Here is a 21,926-nt window from a genome sequence, read left to right as displayed (position 1 = left end):
GAAACCGATACACTAGATTAGAGCAATGCTTCTCAAACTCTAATGGGAGTAAAATCATCTATAGATCTTTTTTTTGTTTGTTTGTTTAAGTTTATTTATTTATTGGGGCGTCTGGGTGGCTCAGTCAGTTAAGCATCCAACTTTGGCTAGGTCATGATCTCACATTCTTGGGTTGGAGCCCTGCATTGGGCTCTGTGCTGACAGCTCAGAGCCCGGAGCCTGCTTTGGATTCTGTGTGTCTGTCTCTCTCTGCCCCTTTCCCACTCATGCTCTCTCTCTCTCTCTCTCTCTTTCTTAAAAGTCAATAAAAAATAAAATTTTTTTCAAGTGTATTTATTTATTTTGAGAGAGACAGACAGTGCGAGTGGTGGAGGGCAGAGAGAGGGAGAAAGAAAACCGAAGCAGGGCTTGAACCCACAAAGCCGTGAGATCATGACCTGAGCCAAAACCAAGAGCTGGACGCTTAACCAACTCAGCCACCCAGGTGCCCGCATCTAGGAATCTTATTAAGCAGGTTCTGGGGCCCAGCCCAAGATTTTGATTCAGTGGGTCTGGGGCAGGGCACGCATTTGCATTTCTTTTTTTTTCCCCCTGAAGTTTATTTATCTATTTTGAGGGAGAGAGTGTGTGCACAAGCAGGGGAAGGGGCAGAGGGAGGAGAGAGAGAATCTTAAGCAGGCTCCACGCCCAGCACAGAGACCAGTACAGGGCTTCATCTCACAAACCATAAGATCATGACCTGAGCCAAAATCAAGAGTCATGCACTTAACAGACTGAGCCATGGGCGCCCCATGCATTTTCATTTCTAACCAAATTCCAGGCGCTGCTTGTGCTGCTGGACCACGGACGGCACACTGAGTATAAACTGTTTAAAAGGTAATTCTGACATCAGAATGCCTGGACCTAAATTCCACCATCACAATTTAATAGCTTTATGGTCTCAAGATATCAACTCTAAGCCTCAAATTCCTCACCTGTAAGTGGCAAAAATAGTGGAACCCCTTCAGACTGATAGAGCTAAAATAGCCCATCTGTACAATGTGCTCTGGCAGTACCTGATGCATGGTATGTGCTCGAAACTTAGGTGTTGGTGTATTTAATGGTACAGATGAGTCAATAGATTCCTATAAACTAATAAGCGTCTTTAAACCATGGCCGGCAGGCCAGATCTGGCTCGTTGCCTGTTTTAGTAATGCTGGTAAACTAGGCATAGTTTTAAGATATTTAAATGACTAAAAAATATTCAAAAGAATACTTCAAAATGCATGCAAATTATAAATTCAAATGTCAGTGTCCATAATGTGTTATTGGAAGCTGGCCACACGCATTGGTTGGCATATTGCCTATGGATGCTTTTGTAGTCCAAAAGAAGAGTGGTCACATGACAGACCACACAGCCAGAAAAGGCTACCCTGTATACTGGCTCGTTATGTTAACTTTGCCAGCCTCTAACAGAGCACCAAGTGACTTTATCAGTGAATCACTGATCACTGAGATTAGAACCATCACTGGAGTGGCAATAATGGTCAGTGGCTTAACGTTGTTTTATACTGTGTGTGTGTGTGTGTGTGTGTGTGTGTGTGTGTGTGTGTGTATAATGTAACTGTGCCAAAGTAATGAGAGATTCTCAGGAACTAAATAATAAAAAGAAAATCAGGAAGCAAGATGAATTTGAGGGATGAGTGGCAAAATGGATTAGCATCAGAGTTCCTCAAACCAGGAAATGCTATTAGATGCCCCGACCCACTTTTTTAAAAAAAGCAATATTTATTGTCCTTTTTCTGATTATAAAAACAATACAGGATCATGGTATTTGGAAAATACAAAAATGTATACAGTATAGAAACCTGTGATATTCCCAATAGTAGAGATGATATTTAAACATGTTTCTTTTTACAAATTTGAGATGTTACTGTACAAAATGGTTATAAAATTTTAATGTAACATTTTTCCAATATCCTCATGTTCTCTGAAAACATTTTAATGGGCAATAATGTTACATTGTTTGAAAATGCCATAATTCATTTAATTATTGCCCTCTATTGGAGTTCAAGTTATTTTTAAGATTTTGTTATTATTTATAATAATAAAGTTGCTTATGAATTTTCTGAAAATCTGTGACTTTTTCTCCACTATGATAAATTATTATAATAAAATAATTTTTGTCTAAATTTGGAATGCTTCCAAGGGAAATATAAAATTAAAGAAAAGGCAAGATTATATTAACTGAATCTCTCTCTCTCGCTCCTCTGTTTTCCAGATTTCCAAACCACACTAATTTGAGGGATTTCTGCTTCATCATTAGTAACATGAAATGATTTCTATTACCTTTTACCAACTATGTTTGTTTATTTTCTATATACCCCATTCTTAAATCTATTCCACTACCATCAGGAAAACAGAGGTTTTGTTTCATTTGAAATTTCCCCTTCCCTTAGAAAAAAAGGCAATACTCTTATCAAAAATATTTTATTTACAAAAAATCAATTATACTATACATCCTATACTGGAAATACATTGAATAATTGCTACAATAAATACAGGCAATTAATTCAATCTTTTATAAGAATGAGAGAATTTGACATTTGAAAGTTATCAAAGCTTAACTTAGAACATAAATAGTTAAAAAGGCAAACTCAAGTTTTAGTTTCATTTATTGGCATGCTGTGTTTTTTCCCCACCAACTCTCCCATCAGTGAGTTTGAGTTGCAGAATGGTATGTACCTTTTGTACTCCGAAGGTAGAATGTGCAGCTTTTTCTTAAGCAGGACAGATGGAATGTAGGCATCTGCACGGAAAGGAAGCAGAATGACAGAGGCACATAGTTGAACCCTTTGCCACATTCACACTCTGCCTCATCACAACATTTTCTATGCGACGACTCATGTGTTCGATTGTGTTTAACACAGGTCTACACAGCACCAGCTACAAGGCAAGATGGGTCATGTCAAATGTCAAACTGGGTAACTGAGGCCCTTGGAGTAGCTAAATTAGCCGGGTTAGGGGTACCTGGTCCATCAATTTCTTTTATGTGCCAATTCTTGATACACTTATTAAACCTTGATATTATTTTTACTATGTAAACATACCTATGTAGGCCAATAACAAGACAGATGAAGCAATTATCTGCATAAATTCAGAAAAAAAATCCTCCCTAGAAAGTAGAAGAGGAACTTAAATGTATCAATTTTCATATCTATAGGCTTTACACTTATTAAAATGTATCCAACTCACCAGTGTAAACCTCATGGTAACATGTAAAGTGAACTGGTAAGCTGGGAAAAAAAAAAAAAAAAAAAAAAAGACCAGCAAATTATGTTCAATATGTGGACAGTATCTGGTGAATTCAAGCCACAGAACAAAATGATGAACTGCATTGTATTTGTTTGTCCAAATAATACAGATAATTTTTTTCCACTTTCCATTGTACTCAGCCTGAGGAAACACTGCCAGAAACCCCAACGGTTATTAATCTCTGATACCCATGTTTTGTCCAGTGCTGATGCCTAGTGTTTTCTTTCAAGGACTAGCATTCCCCTTTTTTTTTTTTAATCTTATGAAAAATTGCACTTTTCTACCCCTTTGGCCTTGATTTTCTGATTTTCCTTTTATTTTGTACACCTAAGTACGTATTTCTACTTCCAAAGTGTGACAGGTATATTGGCCTTTTCTAAAAGAAATGAAAAGAAGTTAAAATATTGAAAGTTTAAATATTTTTCACAGAAAGAAACTATTCCATTTTAAAAGGTAGAGAGAGAGAGAGAAATATTTTATTCTTTCTATCATGAACAACATCAGTCAACCAAGCTTCACATTTTGGGTAGATTTTTTTTTTTTAAAGTATGAATTTTTTCAGAACCTATTTTAATAATAATAAAAAAGAACAGGTGTATTTTGGCAGAGAAGTAAAATATAGAATATGCAAAATTTGCTTTAAAAATTGGCATACAAAATTTTAAAACACAGTACAGTTATATAAAAATACAGCACAGCCAACGGCCTTTAAAATTTCCTTTGGCATTTCATTTGGTAGAGTTAAACAGAAAATCCTTTCTAAAAAAAAAAAAAAAATTAGCTATCAACACAGTCCATAAGTTAGGTTGTATACGTTGAAAGAACTTTTCCTTGAGTTTCCAAAATCCTTTTCTTCCGTGATAACCCACATAAAGCATGGCTAGTGAGGTATATAGGACAAACACTGTTAGGCGGATGTACAGTAAGGAAAAAGTGCATAAACAAAGAATGTTTCCCATTTTCATAGAAATAACAGGTTAAACTCTGAGTTTCTTCTCATTGATGTCGTTTTACTTTGGCAGAATCAAAATAAACCCATAGAAATGTCTTTGTTCAAGTCCCAGCAGCAGTGATATGTCTCCTTTGGTGGCACTATCTGATGCCACAAGAGGAACTAAGGTTTTGTGTGTGTCTGCGTGTGTGACTGCAAACGTCAAACAACGTGAGATCATACATCGAGCACCATGTCATACTGTTGTCCCTTCTTCCTCCTGCCACATTTATTGATGAGAACCACATACAGCGTCAGAAGCATGACCCAATAGCATGCATAGAGCAACGTTCCAACAATTAGAACGGTCTGTTTGGATTCTGAGAATGGCTTCTTAGATTCCTTATAAATGGTGAAAATCACACCGCCCAGGAGGATTGTAAACCAAACTGATACTGGAATGAGTCCTATGAAATTAACAACAATGGTTTTCCTTCCAGATGTGCCCCACCCAGCTTTGTTTATCGTGGCAATTGCAAACATCTTGGCAGGAAGTAAACTTGACATGTATAACACTGAGTAGAGGGACATGAAGACCATGACAATATTTCCTCTAAGGCAGCTGGCAAAGGATGACTTTATGAGACCTACTAACTGGACAGTTAACAAGAAGAGGAGGATGTTCCAAATTTTTCCCCTGTAGAAGAGCTGGATTACTGTGGCAATGAGGAAGAAAGGGAAGAATCCAGTGATAACTGCCTCATAGGTCATCCACAAGTGATGTTTATGAAACCACATCGCATTGTACAGCCACTCTCGGAAGTAGGACTTACTCCAACGGGTCTGCTGGTTTAACCATCTCAGATATTCTATAGGTGTCTCCGTAAGGCACTTGGATCGAGCTGTGTATTTTGTTGCATAGCCCAGACTCAGCACTCGGTTCGTTAGATGCCGATCGTCACCAAAACTACATTGGCTGCCCATAAATTCCTGATTGTACCAGTCTTCCACGAATTCATGCAGCAAGGAGTTTCTGTACATTCCCAGAGGCCCACTGATGCACTGGACACACCCAAAATAAGACTGGCAGGCCCTTTCTATGTTAAAAGCCATCCAGTATCTCACACTGCTGAGGAAGGAGATCCAGGAATCATACTTGTTTAAAATCTGCAAGAAGGAAAAAAAAAAAAAAAGAATAAAGGTAAGCCTTAGCTAAAATACCAACAAAATCTGTGCTGTTTTGAGGTTACTGCCTAGAGCGAAGTGTGTTATTTGATCCTCCTATGAAGCATCCTTCTTCATTTTGACACAGTTATCTTTTATTTTCTCTGATCCTATGTTACTAGATTAGTCTGATCAATTGTGTCCATGCATTGGGACTCCTTGATGAGCAATAGTTTTTCTACTTCATGACTCTGTCCTCTTTTTGCTGCTTTTTGTCCTTCTTGTTGTTATGCTATAATATTTTTAGGCTTTAGTTCTCAGATCCTAAAGTCTCCCACTCTTTCCTACCATCTATAATATTTTTAGGCTTTAGTTCTCAGATCCTAAAGTCTCCCACTCTTTCCTACCATCTAAGATTTGAAGGTTTTTAAGTCCTCTTCTCTCCTGTTCTGATTAATTTCCAACTCATTCAATTCTATTAATTTTCCTTCTCCTTCTTTCTCTCTTTTACACAATGCCAGTGATAAATTGCTTGTTCTGGCCTTTCCCCAAAACTTAAATCCTGAAATAATGCTCTATGCAAAAGCTACTGAAAATTAGCAGCTTTTTCTTGGCAATATTTCTAAATTCTTTCTTTCATCTCAGTTTTGTTCAGTTCTCATCTAGATTTTGCATGCTTCCTCTTTTATCACCAGGCTGTTTCTTTGTCTGCTCCAGGCATTGTCTTTGCCTTCAGTGTCACCATGCATGTGTAAAATGGGTTATACAGCAACGCAGAACCCAAATTGTATAGTCAAGTTTCCACGTGCTTCTCACCTTTTGCCAAAATCTGATCATGTGTTTGCAAAGCACTCATTTTTTTTTTTTTAATTTTTTTTTTTTCCAACGTTTATTTATTTTTGGGACAGAGAGAGACAGAGCATGAACGGGGGAGGGGCAGAGAGAGAGGGAGACACAGAATCGGAAACAGGCTCCAGGCTCTGAGCCATCAGCCCAGAGCCCGACGCGGGGCTCGAACTCACGAACCGCGAGATCGTGACCTGGCTGAAGTCGGACGCTTAACCGACTGCGCCACCCAGGCGCCCCACATTTTTTTTAACTTTATTTATTTGAGACAGAGACAGTGCAAGTGGGGGAGGGGCAGAGAGAGAGGGAAAGAGAGAATCCTAAGCAGGCTCCCTGCTGTCAGCACAGAGTCCGAAGTGGGGCTTATACTCATGAGACTGTGAGATCATGACCTGAGCCGAAACCAAGAATTGGACGCTTAACCGGCTGAGCCACCTAGGAGCCCCCACAAAGCACTCATTTTAATCTTCACATATTTTCACATATTCACATATATATTCATTTCCAATCCCACATATTCCAAGTAGCCTTCATTAATATTTGTTTACTTGTTCCTCCACTTATAGCAAATACTGGGAAATAAAGAGAATTAGCGGGGGGACACCTGGGTGGCTCAGTTGATTAAGCAGCTGACTCTTGATTCCGGCTTATGCTTGGAGTCTACTTAAGATTCTCCCTCTCTCTCTCCCTCTGCCCCTCCTCCCTCTCAAAAAAAAAAAAAATAGTGGGAAATAAATCATAATCAGAAAATCCACTTATTAATTAATTATTCCTTTGTCTTTCTTACCAGTATAAATTTGACTTGCTTCTTCTCTTTTCTTTCTTTGTATTCCAATTTGGATTTTTAATCAAGCATATATTGACCAGCTTTTAAATACATAGGTATAAAATATAGAATCCATCATCTGCCCTTCTTCCTTTTTTTTTTTTTTTTTTTTTTTTTTTTTACCTTCACAGCTAAATGAACTCTAACATCAGATTTTACCAGAACATTAAGTTATGGTTCAAGAAGATACGGTAGAAATCATTACACATTTAAATTAAATATATATCACTTATCAGCCACAGCAAACAAAGGTTACATTCCAGGGTTAAACAAAGAAATCCTAATTCTTTTTTTCAATTTAGGAAAGGAAAGAGGCAATAAAGTGGGTCAAGGCACATACTAATGTGTCTCTAGCACCAAAAGCCACATCTGGCAGAGAGTTTGGTGTGTAATAAATACGTGTTCAATGAATCAATGAGTAAGAGTATAACTAAAAGCGACTCATGCCGAAAGTGAAGGCTTACACACCTGGACATCTCCCCCGACACCTCCGACCATAGGGTCTTCTTCTAAAACTTTTACCATTTCCACAGATGACGCAGGGTCAAGCATGGTGTCTGAATCACAAACCTGTGAAGCAAAAAGTACAAAATGAGTTAAAGGAAGAAGTAGGAGTGTAGTTAATACAGTCAAAATTGGGCATATATATTATGTCTTCAGCCTTATTGTCACGGGGCCTCAATAAGCAAGTATTTATTGCAAGGGATGACCGTTTGTTATGTCACAATCGATACAAAGAGCGAGCTCAGTATTGAAGTAAATGGCATTGCTGGATAGAACAGCTGAAGTGACGTGCTAGGTAGGTCTTGTAGGCTAACCAGCTCATCTTGGTTTACCATGGATGTTCCTCATCATGGCAGTGAAAGTCTTATCTCCCAGGTGACATCCCAGTTTTCCAGGATTTAGTAGACATCTGGGTTGGTCACCATAGATGGGTGTTTTTTTTTTTGTTTTTTTTTTCCCTTTAGGCAACTTATCCCTCAGGTCTGAATGATGGTCATAAAATCCTAAGAGTGTATTGAAAGGGAGGCATGTTTAATAGCGACTTTCCTTCCTATCTTCATATGGTAACTAGAAGACAGGAAAGCCATTCTCCTCCATTCGGTCGTATAGTTCTGAAGCAAGTTGCCCATAAGAGCAGGACTTAGCAACTGACACAACATCAGAAAGGGAGGTAGCATTATCTGCAGACCACCTCTTTATCCTAAAGCATCAAGTATTCATCCAGCCCTTTGTACATAAAAGCAAATGTAAATTATCTGAAGTCATTCTAGACATGCTAATAGTTGTTCTTAAAAACAATCTTCAGGGGGGTTGCCTGGGTGGCTCAGTTGGTTAAGCGACAGACTTCAGCTCGGGTCATGATCTCACAGTTTGTGGGTTCAAGCCCCACGTTGGGCTCTGTGCTGGCAGCTCAGAGCCTGGAGCCTGCTTTGGATTCTGTGTCTCCCTCTCTCTCTGCCCCTCCCCTGCTCATGCTCTGTGTCTGTCTCTCAATAATAAATAAATGTTAAAAAAAATTAAAACAAACAAACAATCTTCAGGGGCGCCTGGGTGGTTCAGTTGGTTAAGCGTCCGTCTTCGGTTCAGGTCATGATCTCGTGGTTCCTGAGTTTGAGCCCCGCATCGGGCTCTGTGTTGACAGCTCGGAGCTCCAAGCCTGGAGCCTGCTTCAGATTCTGTGTCTCCCTCTCTCTCTCTGTTCCTCCCCTGTTCGTACTCTGTCTCTCTCTCTCTCTCTCTCTCAAAAATAAATAAAGATCAAAAAAATTTTTTAAAAAATCTTTATACGGGTCCAAAAAAGCAATTCTGAAACCAAACCAAATTATGACTTCAAGAAAGTTATTGGGATTAGTCTATATTAGTGAACCTCTGACGAACATTCCTGTTGGAGGCCCAAGGGGGCCGGGTTACAAATACTTTTCTTGCCAGCCTGATTTCTGAGCCAACTGGAAAATGAAACGGAAGAATAAGGGAGATGAGAAACCCAAATATCCCTGGTATCGTCGTAAAGCTGATACAGAGCACAGGGCTTATACCCTGTGGAATAGCAGCCTTCCTAATTACATTTTCCAGTATTAGACAGACTTATCAAGTCCAAATAGCACCTAAGTGCGGGCAGCCTCCTCTTACAGATAAAGTGCATGCCCTTCTAAAGGTCTGGCCGATGCCAGCTCCTTGGTGGCCACCCACTCCCAGAAGGAAAGGGTAAGAAGGAGCCAGCTCCCCGTCTCCTGGACTCACCAATCAGATTAAATCACTTCTCTTAGGGAGGGAGGAGTGACACAGCTGAGAAATGCTACCACCTTTCCCGCAGGTAGGCTACACCTGTGGACAGAGCTTCTTCCACATGATCAAAGAAAACCGGAAATAAGAGAAGTGCCCCCACCTCCCCATCCCTGACTAATACCAATAAGACATGGTATTCCTTTCTGGGGACTACAGCAAAGCCTAGTAGATAAAAATGGATCGGGTTGACATGTAATGAACCAGTTTCACAACCCCATCCAAACAATAAATAATTAGTAGAGACTGGAGTGTTATCAGCAATTCCATTATTTTTCCATCAAGTCTGACTCACCAGAATGGATTTAATCAATATTTAGCCTATTTATTTACACCAAAAGTAATTATCTTTACAGTTCTCCATACTACTTTATTAAAATAGTAGGGATTTCATATACCAGTTTGGAATGGAAAAAAAAATTTTAGAAAATAATTTGTAGAAGCATAAAGTCTTGAGTTAAAGGGGATTCTCTCTCTCCCCCTCTCTCCCTCTCTCTCTCTCATGAGTCCCTGACATAATTAATTAAGGAATTTCAACATTTTAAAAAATGTGTGTCTCAGTTTTACTGACAGCTATTTTTTTCTGAAAAAAGTATAAATTTTTTTTCAAAAAAATATATATTATATATTAATGAATAACGTTGGTAAAATAGCGATTTAAATGCATGATTGAAACTTATATGGGGTGCCTGGGAGGCTCAGTCGCTTAAGCGTCCGACTTTGGTTCAGGTCATGATCTCACAGTGTGTGAGTTGGAGCCCCATGTTGGGCTCTGTGCTGACAGCTCAGAGCCTGGAGCCTGCTTCTGATTCTGTCTCTCCCTCTCTCTCTGCCCCTCCCCACCTCGAGAACACGTGCATGCATGCACGCGCGCTCTCTCTCTCTCTCTCTCTCTCTCTCTCTCTCAAAAAATAAACATTAAAAAAATCGTATAAATTAAGAAGTATATAGGGTATTCAGTTATAATCTCTCTGTATTTAGTTAATCATAGTAATTTTAGGGTTAACATCTGAATTTCTTATTTTACTCTAGTTATTTAGGACCATTCATTTTCTCCATAAAACCACTTATTTTGTTTTATTTTGTTTTGTTTTGTTTTTAGTATTCTCTTTTGGTCCAGCATGATCTCACTTTATCTAGGCAAGAGCTGGGCATTAGTTTTTCAGTGTAGAAAGTAGGATTTTACTAATACTTGGGTTTGGACGAAGCCTCAGAAGCAGCCTAAACAAATTTCACCCAAAGTAACGTTTTTGCCTCTCTGAGTGCCTGGTCTACCACTGGCTTGTACATGGATGGCTGCAAGCCTGTCCCGCCTGGAATACGGGTAGAAGGGCGGGGGCAAGAGTTCGACCCACCTTTAGCTCCAGCATCCTGAGCTTATGGCCACACCCACCTCTATTGACTCAGGCTGGGAAAGGTAAAACCAGAAAGCTAAAATAAGACTAAAAACAACAGGAAGGGGCAATCTAGAATTAATGCGCAAGTCACTCCAACTGCTTGTGAGCAGGGGCGAGCCAAGGGAACCGCCCCTTTGAAATGACCTTGAACCACACTTCTGAGGCTCTGAATGTTTAAATTGGTCCTGCCCCTCCCACTTTCCAACTGCAAACAGCCAGCAGTTCTCCAAGAGAGAGACTGTTCTGGTGGGTTTAACTGTGTCGGAAGGGAAAGCTCCCAGAAATCTCCTGGGAAGGGGTTTACAGTGGCAGGATCAAAGAGCTTTAAAGAAGTTCGATTTCTGGTAGGTGCTTCAGCAGCACATAAATGAAACATGGAACACTACAGAGGAGCCGAGCATGGCCCGGAGCAAGGAGGACACGCAAGGTGAAGCATTCCATATTAAAAAGAGGAGAAAGGAAAAAAAGAGGTCCAACTTCTGGATGCTATTTGGTGACAGAATGCCAGCTAGAAAGCCATCACTTATGACAGTCAGCATGTATGTTCATCGACCTAATAGTTTGTATTTATTAGTATATCAAGAGTGTAACTTTAGTCCCTCTGAAAATCCGTAGAGTGGGAACAGGCTTTCTAGTTGTCTCCCCACCAATTAATAATAAGTATGTGATTTCATAAATGTTGGCTATTTAGCTCTAGGCTAGAAACGGTGGGGGACAAACACCAGTTGACGCAGAGCTTGACCTCACCTGGGGACAAACTACAGGCCATGATTTGCACACAGGAAACAATTAGAGAACAAATCAAAACATCTCACTGTCCACACTGAATGTCTCAACTGTAATTTGTTTAAACCACATCATCACTAGTCATAGGATTTCTCACTAGGAGTTATGGAAATGAAGCAAAGTTTTCACTAAAATGAGTGGGAAAGTGTCAAGGCAAAAAGACACATTTGGGAGGAACCAGCCACCTCAGTCTTAACCACAGAATCCAACTCAAGTGCATAAGATCATCGTCCCTCCGTCTTCATCCTTCCCCAATGCATCCTTCCCCAATGCAGTCAAGAGGGAACACCCTCCCCTTTCCTTCCTATCTAAACCAGGGTTGATGGGATGCCTCGGTGGCTCAGTTGGTTTAAGAATCCTACTTCCTACTCACACTCAAGTCACAATCTCACGACTGACTTGTGAGTTCGAGCCCTGTGTCAGGCTTGGTGCTGACAGCTGGGAGCCTGGAGCCTGTTTCAGATTCTGTGTCTCCCTCTCTTTCTGCCCTTCCTCTGCTCTCTCTGTCTCTCTCTCTCTCTCTCAAAAATAAATAAAACATTTTTAAAAACTAAAAAAATAAATAAACCAGGGGTTGACAAATTGAGGTCTTCAAGCCAAGTCTAGCCTGCCACCTGTTTTGTTAGGGCCTATGGGCTAAAAATGGCTTTTACCTTTTAAAATAATTGAAAAATTAAAAAATAATAATATTTTGTGGCACATGGAAGTTATATGAAATTCAAATCCCAGTGTCCATAAATAAAGTTGTATTGGAACTCAAGCATATTCATTTTCATGTCATCTATGGCTGTTTTCACACTAAAACAGCAAAGTTGAATAGTTGTAATAGAGACCATATGGCCTGCAAAACCTAATATTTACTATCAGACCTTTTACAAGTAGAGTTTGCCAACCGTGGGACGAAAATAATTGGTTGCAGGGGGAGGGTTCTCTTTCATAAATTTTTTTTTAAGTTGAGATTAAATACGTTCTAAGCCCAATTTTAATTCTAGTGGATTAAAAAAAAAATCCTGGGGCGCCTGGATGGCTCAGTCGGTTAAGTGTCCGACTTCGGCTCAGGTCATGATCTCGCGGCTCGTGAGTTCGAGCCCCTCGTCGGCCTCTCTGCTGACAGCTCAGAGCCTGGAGCCCGTTTCAGATTCTGTGTCTCCCTCTCTCTCTGCCCCTCCCCTCTACATGCTCTGTCTCTCTTGTCCCAAAAATAAACAAACATTTAAAAAAATTTTTAAAAAAAATCCCCAATGCCTCCATCGTCATGTGTTATAAAGAACAGTAACTGCATAAAAAGTGTGAAACATTAATAAAGTAGTTTTTTTTTTTCCTTTTGTCAAGTTGTGCCTATTATAAGGATAAATGCCCTCAGAATCAAGAAGCGTCAATTAAGTCTTGGGTCCTGTTTCTCACTACTTCTGTGACCTTTAACAAGCCACTTACCATCATCATGGTACTGGAGTGAGACACTGCATTATCAAAGTACCTTGTAAATTTACAAAGGACTGTAGAGAAGTGTATTATTAGTTTAAGGTAATAAGCTTTACACTTTTATACTCCCTAAGTAAACCCATAAACTCAGGGATTATGACAATCCTTAACACAAAGAGATGGCTCAGTAAAGAATCTCTAAAATGACCATGGGAACTGATTACATATCAAGGATGTCTTATCCCAATGAACAAATTCAAATGTGTCTGCAACTATCTATAATCCAGTTACAAACGATTAGTGTATAGTTTATTACGTAAGTTATTAGACTATAAATTCATTCCAATTTATCTCACTGATCTTAATCTACCTCACTATAATTTAAACAAAAATCTCCTTTAGAAATAGTGTTACTGGGCACCTGGGTGGCTCAGTCGGTTCAGCGTCTGACTCCTGATTTTGGCTCAAGTCATGATCTCACTTTTGGTAGGTCTGAGCCCTACATCGGGCTCCATGCTGACAGTACGGAGCCTGCTTGGGATTCTCTCTTTTTTCTCTCTGCCCCTCCCTTGCTCATGCTCTCTCTCAAAAATAATAGATAGAACTTAAAAAAAATAAATAGAACTGAAAGAAAGAAATTAAGAAAGAAGAAAGAAAGAAAGAAAGAAAGAAAGAAAGAAAGAAAGAAAGAAAGAAAGAAACATTGTTACCTATTCTACCAAATGCTGTTCAAATTCTAAGACCCAAGTCTAAAATGTCAAGTCTCCATGTTTCACTTTTTTGAACGTGTTTCCTTTCAGACTGCCTGGTGGATCTCCCCACCCCCAACTCGAGCCCCATACCACTTCAAAGGGCACTGAGAGCTACACAGATTAAGAGGAAATCTTAATTACTCTGGCTGCCTTCAACGAGGAAACAGGTTGAAAATAAATCAGGACCCCTTCTGTTGCTACTGCTTTTATCCTTTGCCTGCTTGCAAGGCTTGACCCTTCATCTTAACCTTGACCCAGTGAGACTATTTTTTTCTATAGTGTGTGGAATTTACTCTTGGTCATGACCCTGCTACCAGCTTTCCTGACACAGCTTTACCACAAAGTAAATGGAAAGTCTCCCTCACTCTCCTTTCCCTGGGGACAGTTATCTAGTGAAAAGGGGTAGGCCAGAACAACAACAACAAAATTTACAAATAGTTATTTACTACCAAACACAAGATGATGCCAGTTTCCTTGAACTCTTAACAGTATAATACCAGAGTAAACACACTATTGAAAGAAGAGAAAACACCATGCAAATATTGGAACTAAACAGATCTCAATCCACCATTCACCAAGTTTATATAAACTTGGACTAGCTTGTTGACTGTAGTGTCCTTACCTCACTTTCCTAAGCCTCCACCTCTCAGGTGAAAAATATGGATAATCACATCCACCTAAAGTTTGTTATATTGGTAATTTAGTTCGATCACGTATGTAAAGCACTTAATATTGGCTAACTCATAGTAAATGCTCAATAAAAGGAAGACATAAAGTGACGAACCAAAACCAGAAGTGACAAACCAAACACAGAGACACCCACTAAGGACCCTAATCCAATGAGAGAAGGGGTCCTTCGTACAATCACTGTAAATAAGTGATGACTCGCCGGGAGAGCAGGGAACCAATCCCTACCTAGTCCAATACCCAATAAACTTAAGTTCAGCAAACTCAATTCTGAGCAGGCAATGTAAAAGTCCTTACACTGGGTTGTTTACTAGAGAAAATTAAAAAATTAGAGAGCAGTTTGCAGCCGATTATGATTCCTTTACAGCCTTGAATGTACCTTTGGGGAAAGTACATTCTATTGTGGGAAAATTCATCCTATAGCAAAGAGTAGACCCTGGACCCATTAAAACTTAAAAAAATGTTTGTTGCATCTTGACTTCATATCTCATTGACATTAAACCTAATGCATGTGATACTATTTAAAATGGGAACATATTCTTTGGTTTCGGAAGTACATAAATGTAGAAGACAGAATTTTATTTTTCAAATCTCAACTTGAAAACTGAATTATCTGCTGAAAAGGAGTACATAATTTGGGTGAAACCACATACATGCAGGAGATAGGGGAGACCAAAAAATTAGGATGGAAAATAACCTTCACAAAAATAGGATATTGCACACAATTTAAAATTTCTCATATAACCAACAAGGTCACTCAAAAGCTTATGATGGATGGTAATTAATTTTATCATAACCAACTTCTAGGACTTTATCAAAATTGCATGATACTTTCAATTTTTAAAAATCTTGATTTTCTATTTACTTGGATTTTGGGTAAATGGAATTTACAAGTAAGTCTATAGCTAAATTTACCAGCCTCAGATTCAGTGGCAAATACAAAATCATAAAATTTAAGAATTTTAGAGTTAAAAACACACTTTGAAATTTAGCAGTAAAACCATTCCAGAAAAAAAAAAATACCCTCAATGAAAAAATAATCATTCTTTTTGTGAGAAGGAGGCAGGATAAGGAAGATTACCCTCTCCTACACCAATTGAGTTTATGACAAAGGATCTCAAATCCATCCAGTGGAAAGCCTCTGTATCATAGACATCTAAGCAATTTGGCCCTTCTCTGTTGCTCTTTTTTAAAAGAATTAGGAAGATATACCTTCCTTGGGAGAATGAATTACCCAAGTTGTTGTAAAATACTTACTGACTTTGCTCAACCTAGAATCTATTCAAAACATTAAGGATAAAAAAGGAGTCATTTGGTCATTCTCTTTTCTTTTTAGGAAGGCTTAAACATGAGTGAAAATCATAGAAGGAGTAAAACAAAGGTGACAAGACAGCTGGGAACGTGGGAAACCAAATGTTGTCACCTCTAAGGCTGAAGCCAAGAAACACCCTTATTCCAAATGGCTGGAATTCTCATTCTAAAGAAGGGAATCAGGAAGTCCCATAATGGTAGCATTTAACTCAGGGCTTACATTCAAGAGCCAAAATTGGGGGGAAAGGGCGTACTAAAAATCAAAGTGAGGGATGTCTGGCTGGTTCAGTCGGTGGAGCGTGTGACTCTTGATCTCAGGGTTGTGAGTTCGAGCCCCACGTTGCCTGTAGAGATTACTTGAAAATAAAATCTTAAAAAAGTAAACCAAATGAAAGTGAAAAATATGATAGTAACTGTTAAAAATGTCAGAGAAATTAAAACTGTACTGAAAAACAAACAAAAAAACAAAAACAAAAAAAACCTGTACTGAGTTAGAGTTCCGAGCTGGGAATGATCTCGGAGATCATCTGTTCTACCAGCTGAGGCCCATAGCAAGGAAACAACAGATTCAAGTCTGGAATTCAGATGTCCCATTCCTATTTCACTGTGCTCCAATCTTATCCTCTAAAATGAATGATATAAAAAGACATAGAACATTCTCAACATTGGCCCTCAGAATAGTTCAGGCTTCCCATACAATACGGGAACCAAGCAAATACTACATACATACTTGTCAATTCTCATGATTCAGGGTAGTTATGTTCCACGAAGTTTCCATGAACACTGATGTAGAGAACACCAAAAAAAAAAAAAAAAAAAAAAAAATGGCTTCTAGCAGAAATATAAGGTTAGGTTCCTCTGAGGCTCTGGTCACATCTTTGTCTACTGATCAATACCTAATAAATACCTAATAAATCAATACCTAATAAATCAATACCTAATAAATAACTGTGTTATTTGTGTTCCCATTTAAATACATCTTACTATATGTATTTGAATCATTAACAGTGAATTTAGGGCCAAAGGTACTGTACCTGATGCCTGAACAAAGCCCACCTAAGAAATACATTTTCTCCATAAGGCAATCATAGCTTTGTGCTCAGGAACACTAGACAGCAAGCACTTCAGCACTACACTTGGGGGGGCATTTTAAACAGCTACATCACCAACAAAAAGCACAACAATGTGAAAAACATGATACTAAATACATTATGAAGAAGTTACTTGTTTACAGTATAAAAGCTGAAAAAGGCAGAGCACAGTCTTCTTTGACCTCAGTTGGGAACATGAACATCAGGTGAATCAAATTTCTTGCTGTTCTGCACGTCTCAAAATGATCACAAAAGCGCAGCCAAGTACTGATTTGGGGGTTACAACTACATTTTAATGAGGAGGGTAATTTACAAATACAGACTCCATGAATAACAAGGGTCAACTCTACTATTTTGAATAATTTAGTCTTCCTTTTCTCCTGCTAAAAGGGTCATGGAGGGGCGCCTGGGTGGCTCAGTCCATTAAGCGTTGGACTCCTGATTTCGACTCATGATTCTGAGATAGCGCCCCGCATTGGGCTCTGTACGGACAGCGCGAAGCCTGCTTTGGTTTCCCCTCCCCCGCATGCATGCGCTCTTGCGCTCTCTCTCTCTCTCTCTCTGTCTCTCTCTCTCTCTCTCTCTCAAATAAATAAACTTAAAAAAAAAAAAAAGATGAAGTGAAGAGAACTAGCCAGTGCAAAGATTCAGCCGCATCTGAGAAAAACAATCATCCGCGCCATCTCTGCCCAGCTAAGCAGTGTCTTCAGTCAGGGTAGCAAGGATGTGAGCCGATGGTCCTATTTCTGCCCCAGCCCCCATTCTCTCTTGTGTATGAGCACCTAAACTTTACTTCCTTCCTTCGGTAGCCAATCTGCTCTCCACATTCAGTCACTTGTAATGCTTAGTAGCCAACATCTTTGAACCTCTCTCCTTGGTCTTTCTGTGGCTTCTGCTTTGCAACTCTCAGACCCTGGGTCAGTCAGAATGGATGGTGAGAACGTACTGGTTTGACTGTTATAATGTTTCCACTTTTATAGAACACACAGGGTTAAAAATTGGGGATTTTGATGAGGAATGGCAGGATGGAGTCACCTGGTTTCAGAATGCCAAATGGTTTTCTACTCTTGTGTCAGTCCCCTTGAACATTTGGAATGGATGGAGAATTCTAGCAGGATTTAGGACCCAGTTAACAGCTGGTGCTCAGGTTAGTCTATTTGGAGGCCTCAGCCTGATGGAAGGAAAGTTCTCAAGCCTGATTAGGGTTCTAGCAAGGAGCCCAGGCTAACGTTCCATAGCTTGTATTATTTTGTCCTGGTCAGGCACAATGTCAAGTTGTCAAGGATACAAACAAAGTTCAACACAGGAATGATGGAAGAAGCGGCTTTGGGAGGAACAGGCTTAAAAAAAAAGAGAGAAGAAAAAAGAAAACCCACACAATGACATCTTGATTAGAAACGACAAATGTAGCAATTGTTTTAACTAGAATTAAAGGCGAAATATCAAAACATGTTTCTTCATTTTAGGCTTCAGTCTTCAAACCCTCTGTAAATTCCCCAGCCATCCCATCACTTCCTTTAAAAGGATCCTTTCATCCTCTATCTGGGCCTGAAGTTACACTATGAAAATACACAAAAATGTCCTGAGTTAACTAAAAGTACCTCGACTGTGAACATTCTAGAAATTAGGAGAAACTTGGGAGTGAAACTCTATCAACTCGCTAGAAGAGATTAATATGCAGATTGGTACCAACTGAGGGGGAAAAAATGCCTCAAAACTCCTCAGATAGTAACCAGAATTAACCCCGTGGTAATCTCAAACCCTCTGTGAGACTGGCTTATTCTCTCCATGAAACTGAGGCTTGGAAAGGTGGTCCTGCTCCAGGCGGGTCATCCAGCTGACTCTGAAGCCAGTGCCCATTCTCCCCGAATCACACAGACCATGCCATCCCACTGGGCATGACCTTGTGACAATCAGGGACCCTAACGTATATGATGGGTCTTCCGAAAAGTCGGATTTCACTGATTGGAGACTGGGAGAGTGTCCCAGTGGATTCTCTTAAACCGCAGACATTTCTCCCTTCTCCGTATCATCATGGCCAAAATTTAAGTGGAGTATCTGCAAGAAAATTGCAGTTAGAAAACTCACAGGGACCCTACTAACATTCTAAAGAAAGCTTCAGTGAGAACGAGGAGGGCAGAAATCCTGGAGCAAGCAGAGCAGTCAGGGAATTAATGACAGACACAGCCTGTCTCATTTTCATGCAAGCAAACACCATCACAAATGCTTTCAAAGGTCAAGTGCAGTGAGTGAGGTAATGCTGTTTGGGGAGTGAAATAAACATTACTTCGATTTTGCTCTGGGAAGGGTTTTTGTGTGTGTTTGTTTTTCTCCCTTTTTCATTTTCCTTCTCCTTCTGTCTCCCAGCTTTGAATGCCTTACCCTTTTAAATCAAAATTGTTCTCACCACCCCCATTTTGCCCAGTCTCCGTGAAAAACGTTTTATAGCCATCCCTTGAGCCTGCAGATTTTCTCAAGACCCTTCTGCTCGGCAGACACTATTTTCGTACAAGGTCTGGAGATTTTAAGACTGTGGAAAATGACGCTGGATTTGACTTGGCAGAACCAAGGGGGCAGAGAAGGTAAGGGAGGGGGAGAGAAGGAAGGAAGGGTCTCCTGTTCAAAATAATCTCAATTTCCAACCAATAACACCGCGTAAGTTCAGCACTTTCGTAGATAGTCTTTAACAGTTTCACAAGATTTTTTTTCCTCGCTTTCAAAATGTGCTTTCAACAGTCACGCGGTTTTCAAATGAACTGAAAGGAATACTGTGTTCAGAGGGACAAGGATGGGCTATAGCATATGCCTGGAGAGACACAAAAGCTGCTTTATTTAAATGTATGTTTGCCCTGGCAGGAATTCGGAAACCTACCTGTACATAATCCACACTTCGTCCCAGTGCTCTGAAGGCCGTGTACATGACTTCTCTTTTTCCACCCCATTTTTGCATGATGCAAATACTCTTGTTGGACAAGACCAACTGGGTGACATGCTGCGAGCTTTCCTTATGTGACTCATCCGTCTCACCAGGACCTTTCTCGTGGAAGTTGTTCTTCCAGATATAAGTGGCTGATTTGTCCCTGCCCATGACTTCACTAAAGATGTCCATCATGTAAAGGTCATCTTCTGAGTTCCCATCTATGACCATGACAACTTTAATCCCGGGGTAGGTTAGCCTTTTCACAGATTGCAAACATTTTCGTAAGTAGTCTGGATCTTCTTGATACGCGGCGATGCAAAGAGCAACGGTTTTGTTCAATTTAATGGGCGTTTCTAAGGATTTTTTCATTTTTCGGTGCTCCAAAAAGGCAAACAGACTTTGGATGATGAGGTGTGATGCTAAAAAGGCACCATACAGTCCAAAAGAGAAATAGTAATTATCTGTTTGGATAAACTGGTAGCCAACAATGTAAGCAGCTGTGATTCCAAGGAGGAGGGAGACTCCAAAAAGTGTGGTTCCAATTATTCTCAGGATACAGAGAAACCTCTCACAATGCATCTGTAATATAATCAAATGATACTCTTGGTTAACCACTCTTGTCCCATACTTGTTATACACATGGTTTCACGGGGAGTGTTGGACTAGAAGCACTCAGGAGCTCCAACCTCACTTTCTCACTTAACTAGCTAAGTGACTTTCTGCACCTCAATTTGCTCATTTGCACAACAGGGATACGGATGTCCTTCTGGTGGACCTCAGAGTGCTGTTTCAAGGATCAAATGAGATGACGGTGGCAAGGCTCTACTGAAAAGCACAATGTGTTAGGGGAGCCTGGGCGGCTCAGTCGGTTAAGTGTCCAATTTCGGCTCAGGCCGTGATCTCACGGTTCGTGAGTTCAAGCCCCACATCTGGCTCTCTGCTGTCAGCGCAGAGCCTGCTTTGGATCCTCTGTCTCCCTCTCTCTGTGCCCCTCCCCGAATTGCTCGGGCAAACACACACACACTCTCTCAAAAATAAACCTTTAAAAAATAATAATAAAATAAGTTAAGGAAGAAAGAGCATCGCGCTTCATTTCAACAGGTAAATTTCCCATCCTTTTAAAGCCGTAATACAAAAAAAAACTTAAAAAGAAGAAAGTAAACAAAAAATAAAAAGATGCTTCTAAGCTGAAAAACAAAAAGCTGTGATACATTAGACCTGAAACACATTTCAGCTCTTAATAACAGCCAATTTTGTATTCCTCCCTATGGTCTGTGTATCTTCTGAATAAGGTTTTGAACAACCAGAGTAGAGAAGAATTATATATTTTTTTTATTTCCTGAAGTATCTCCAAGGCTGAACATAGAAGAGGTACCTGGTAGACTTTTGTTAGTTCGTTTTTCTTTTGGGCCCAACTTTTCCTGGACCCAACTCCAGCGTGTCAGGGAAAGGAGGATCCTCACCCAACAAACAGTTCTCCAGACAACAGTGGGTGTCCCACAATTGAACTCAATTCTGACACCATCCCTAATAGCATCAGACTCCACAGGTTAAGGGTTCAGTCCCACAAGACTGCCACTCATCTCCCCAACTTCAGACACCAGTCCCAAGCCCAGGTTGTTACCTGTACTTCTAACCAACTGGCTCTAAATCAGAGGTTCCCAAGACCTGCCCACATTGGGTTTGATTAGTTTGCTAGAGTGGCTCACGGAACTCAGGAAACCTGCTTACCCGCTCGATTACTGGTTTATTATAAAAGGACATTACTCAGAAGCAGCCAGCTAAAAGGGGGGTATGGAAAGGGCACAAACTTCCACGTCTCTCCAAGAGCACCACTCTCCCCAAATCTCCGTGTGTTTTAAAATGTGGAGTTGACTTCACCCTAACTAAGACAACCCGAGGTAATGCAGAACAGTCTGGAGACCAGGATTCTAGCTTGTGGACGTTATTTTCTTTTGTTGGATGGAGATAATAATATTTGTCAGGGACCCTTCACAGAGCTGCGGTGAGGAGCCAAATCGAAGTGTTTCTGAGAGGGTTTTAAAAAGCCAAAACACAATCCAGTTTGAAGTATCGACATCACACTATATGCTAACTCACTTGGATTTAAATAAAATAAAAAATAGACAAAGTATCAGCTAACAAGGAAGCTAAAACAACCAAACACAGATGTGCTCCCCTTCCAGCACTTCTACAGGACATCACAGTATGTA

General features: G+C 40.0%; 1 protein-coding gene and 1 pseudogene across 1 annotated transcript in view; one reads left to right on the top strand and one right to left on the bottom strand.

The window, feature by feature from the left end:
* Nucleotides 1-2,453: 2,453 nt before the first annotated feature.
* The window catches only part of HAS2 (hyaluronan synthase 2), a 29,805-nt gene continuing 10,332 nt past the window's right edge, over nt 2,454-21,926 (bottom strand). The window contains exons 2-4 of the mRNA XM_086695874.1: nt 19,666-20,292; nt 7,530-7,631; nt 2,454-5,392 (exon numbers count right to left, since the gene is read on the bottom strand). Of these exons, the coding sequence (XP_086552000.1) occupies nt 4,463-5,392; nt 7,530-7,631; nt 19,666-20,292 (1,659 nt within the window). The 3' untranslated portion in view covers nt 2,454-4,462. The remainder of the gene's footprint in view (nt 5,393-7,529; nt 7,632-19,665; nt 20,293-21,926) is intronic.
* On the top strand, nt 11,093-11,191 carry LOC147571866 (U6 spliceosomal RNA; annotated as a pseudogene).

Source organism: Puma concolor, chromosome F2, assembly GCF_028749965.1.
Source record: "Puma concolor isolate L17-30 chromosome F2, mPumCon1.1.hap2, whole genome shotgun sequence".
NCBI lineage: Eukaryota > Metazoa > Chordata > Mammalia > Carnivora > Felidae > Puma > Puma concolor.
Note: the sequence above shows the minus strand (reverse complement) of the source record. Positions and strands in the feature narration are given on the sequence as shown.